Source organism: Musca domestica, unplaced genomic scaffold (genome assembly GCF_030504385.1).
Source record: "Musca domestica strain aabys unplaced genomic scaffold, Musca_domestica.polishedcontigs.V.1.1 219, whole genome shotgun sequence".
Taxonomy (NCBI): domain Eukaryota; kingdom Metazoa; phylum Arthropoda; class Insecta; order Diptera; family Muscidae; genus Musca; species Musca domestica.
Genome location: NW_026712261.1, coordinates 186,253 through 188,037, shown reverse-complemented (window position 1 = coordinate 188,037; position 1,785 = coordinate 186,253). Strand labels below are relative to the sequence as shown.

The window sequence follows — 1,785 nt, the reverse complement described above, 5'->3', positions numbered from 1 at the left end:
AATTTAAAAAAAAAAATTGTAAAAATTACAGCGTTTGACTTTTTTGCAGTTTTTTTTTTATCTCACACTGTATCCCAAATAACGATTTTCCTGACCAATTTTTGGCGGTGTAGCTAGTAAAAACGAAAATTCAAACTTCACCAGTCGGTTAAACTACCAAAATCTATATTGGCGATATTACTTAAAATGCATATTGACTTCAGGAACAATATTTGCTTTATTTTTTCAATTATTTTATTGACAATTTAATTTTTATAACAACAATGTTGGGTTGATAATTCATGCATATACCTAGTATAAATATACCTCTATCGTGATTGTTAATTTAGCTACCTTTGCAATTCATTATTATCAGTTAAGTAATTCGAAAACGATTCAATGGACGTTGCTAATAATTATTCCTCCAATTGTCTACTTGTCATTCATTTGTCTTTGTATTTGTATTAAACATTACAATGTCTTAGTAATGATGGTGTTTAGCAGCTGTCAGTGCATTTTCTGGAAATGAAAATAAATTGTTATTACCTGTAGCGGTTTTTAACAGTTTTGTAAAACAAGCAATATGTCTATATTTTAAAATTTAGTACATATTTGATTCAATTTTTCCAAATCAACTCCCACATCTCCTATTAGTAAAAAATGCACAGGAGAGTAATACTTTCAACCACCTTAACCAACTTTTCTCTTTATTTTTAACAATTTTCCAAACAAAATGTCTTTATATCTAAGGTACAATTGTTAAATTCTTCGATTTCACCATGGCCACCAATTGCTTAGCACCTGCTCCATTAGCTTCTTCGTAGAATGGCAATGATTGGAGACTCTTCAGCCATGCACTCAGCTTGGGAAATTTAGATTGATCGATTTCCGCAAATGCCACCAACGAGGTTACCGACGTTACAATACTAAAATCCGCAATGGTCAAATGATCTCCGGCCATATATTTATTGTTTTTCAGAAAAGATTCCAGAAAACCATAACTTTCCACAATGCTATCGATTTGATGTTGAGGGATCTGGGTTTGATTTCTAAAGAACAATGGGGCGGTAATGTTGCGTAAACCTCCCTGAAATAAGACACCAGCTTCGAAGTACATGCGTTGATCGACCACGGCCCGTTTAAGTAAATCCTTTGGATACAGCGAGTCGTCCTTGCCATATTTACTAACCAAATACGCCATTATGGCATGAGAATCCCAAATTAAATGACCATCCTCCTCGAGTGTGGGCACTGTATGTTGGGGATTCTTTTTCAAATATTCCTCCGACAAATGTTCCTTGGCAAATAAATTTACGACTTTATATTCAAAGGGCAAATTTAAGGCTTTTAAAGTAAGCAAACAAGCACGAACAGGTGGACTTGGATCGATGCCATATAAAACAAGTTTTCCCATTGTATTAGTATTGAATTAATTTTGCACTTTTATTCAGATTTCCGTTACAACTTGTGAACGCTATGAAATGTTGAGAACTACTAAATAAAATGAAAATTTTGTATTAAACAATTACTAGCATCAATTATCTACGAGATTAAGTGTTACTATTTTAGCGATTTTTACTTCTCTCTATGCATACCCATATATTGACAACATATACAAATATATCAATTTACACAACCATACTTCTGATTTAATAATTCCATTCACATTAGGTGTGTACGCTAACTTTTCCAGATAAAAATTACTCAATAACCTATACTGAGAGAATTTTTTCTCTCGTGTGACAATTTTTAAAACATTTATCAAACAACGTTCAGTAAAATATAGACTGAAAATATCTGTTTCGC

At 32.4% G+C, this 1,785-nt stretch overlaps 1 protein-coding gene across 1 annotated transcript; it reads right to left on the bottom strand.

Annotated features, from left to right (window-relative positions):
- Positions 1–655: 655 nt before the first annotated feature.
- LOC101895555 (glutathione S-transferase 1) lies at positions 656–1,486 on the bottom strand. The gene has a single exon (XM_005185112.4). The coding sequence runs from the start codon at positions 1,391–1,393 to the stop codon at positions 725–727; it is 669 nt and encodes a 222-aa protein (XP_005185169.4). The 5' UTR covers positions 1,394–1,486; the 3' UTR covers positions 656–724.
- Between the last annotated feature and the right edge of the window lie 299 nt (positions 1,487–1,785).

What these genes read in the sequence shown, in the direction of transcription:
- LOC101895555 (XM_005185112.4), bottom strand. Translation starts at nt 1,393, where the DNA reads ATGGGAAAACTTGTTTTATATGGCATCGATCCAAGTCCACCTGTTCGT.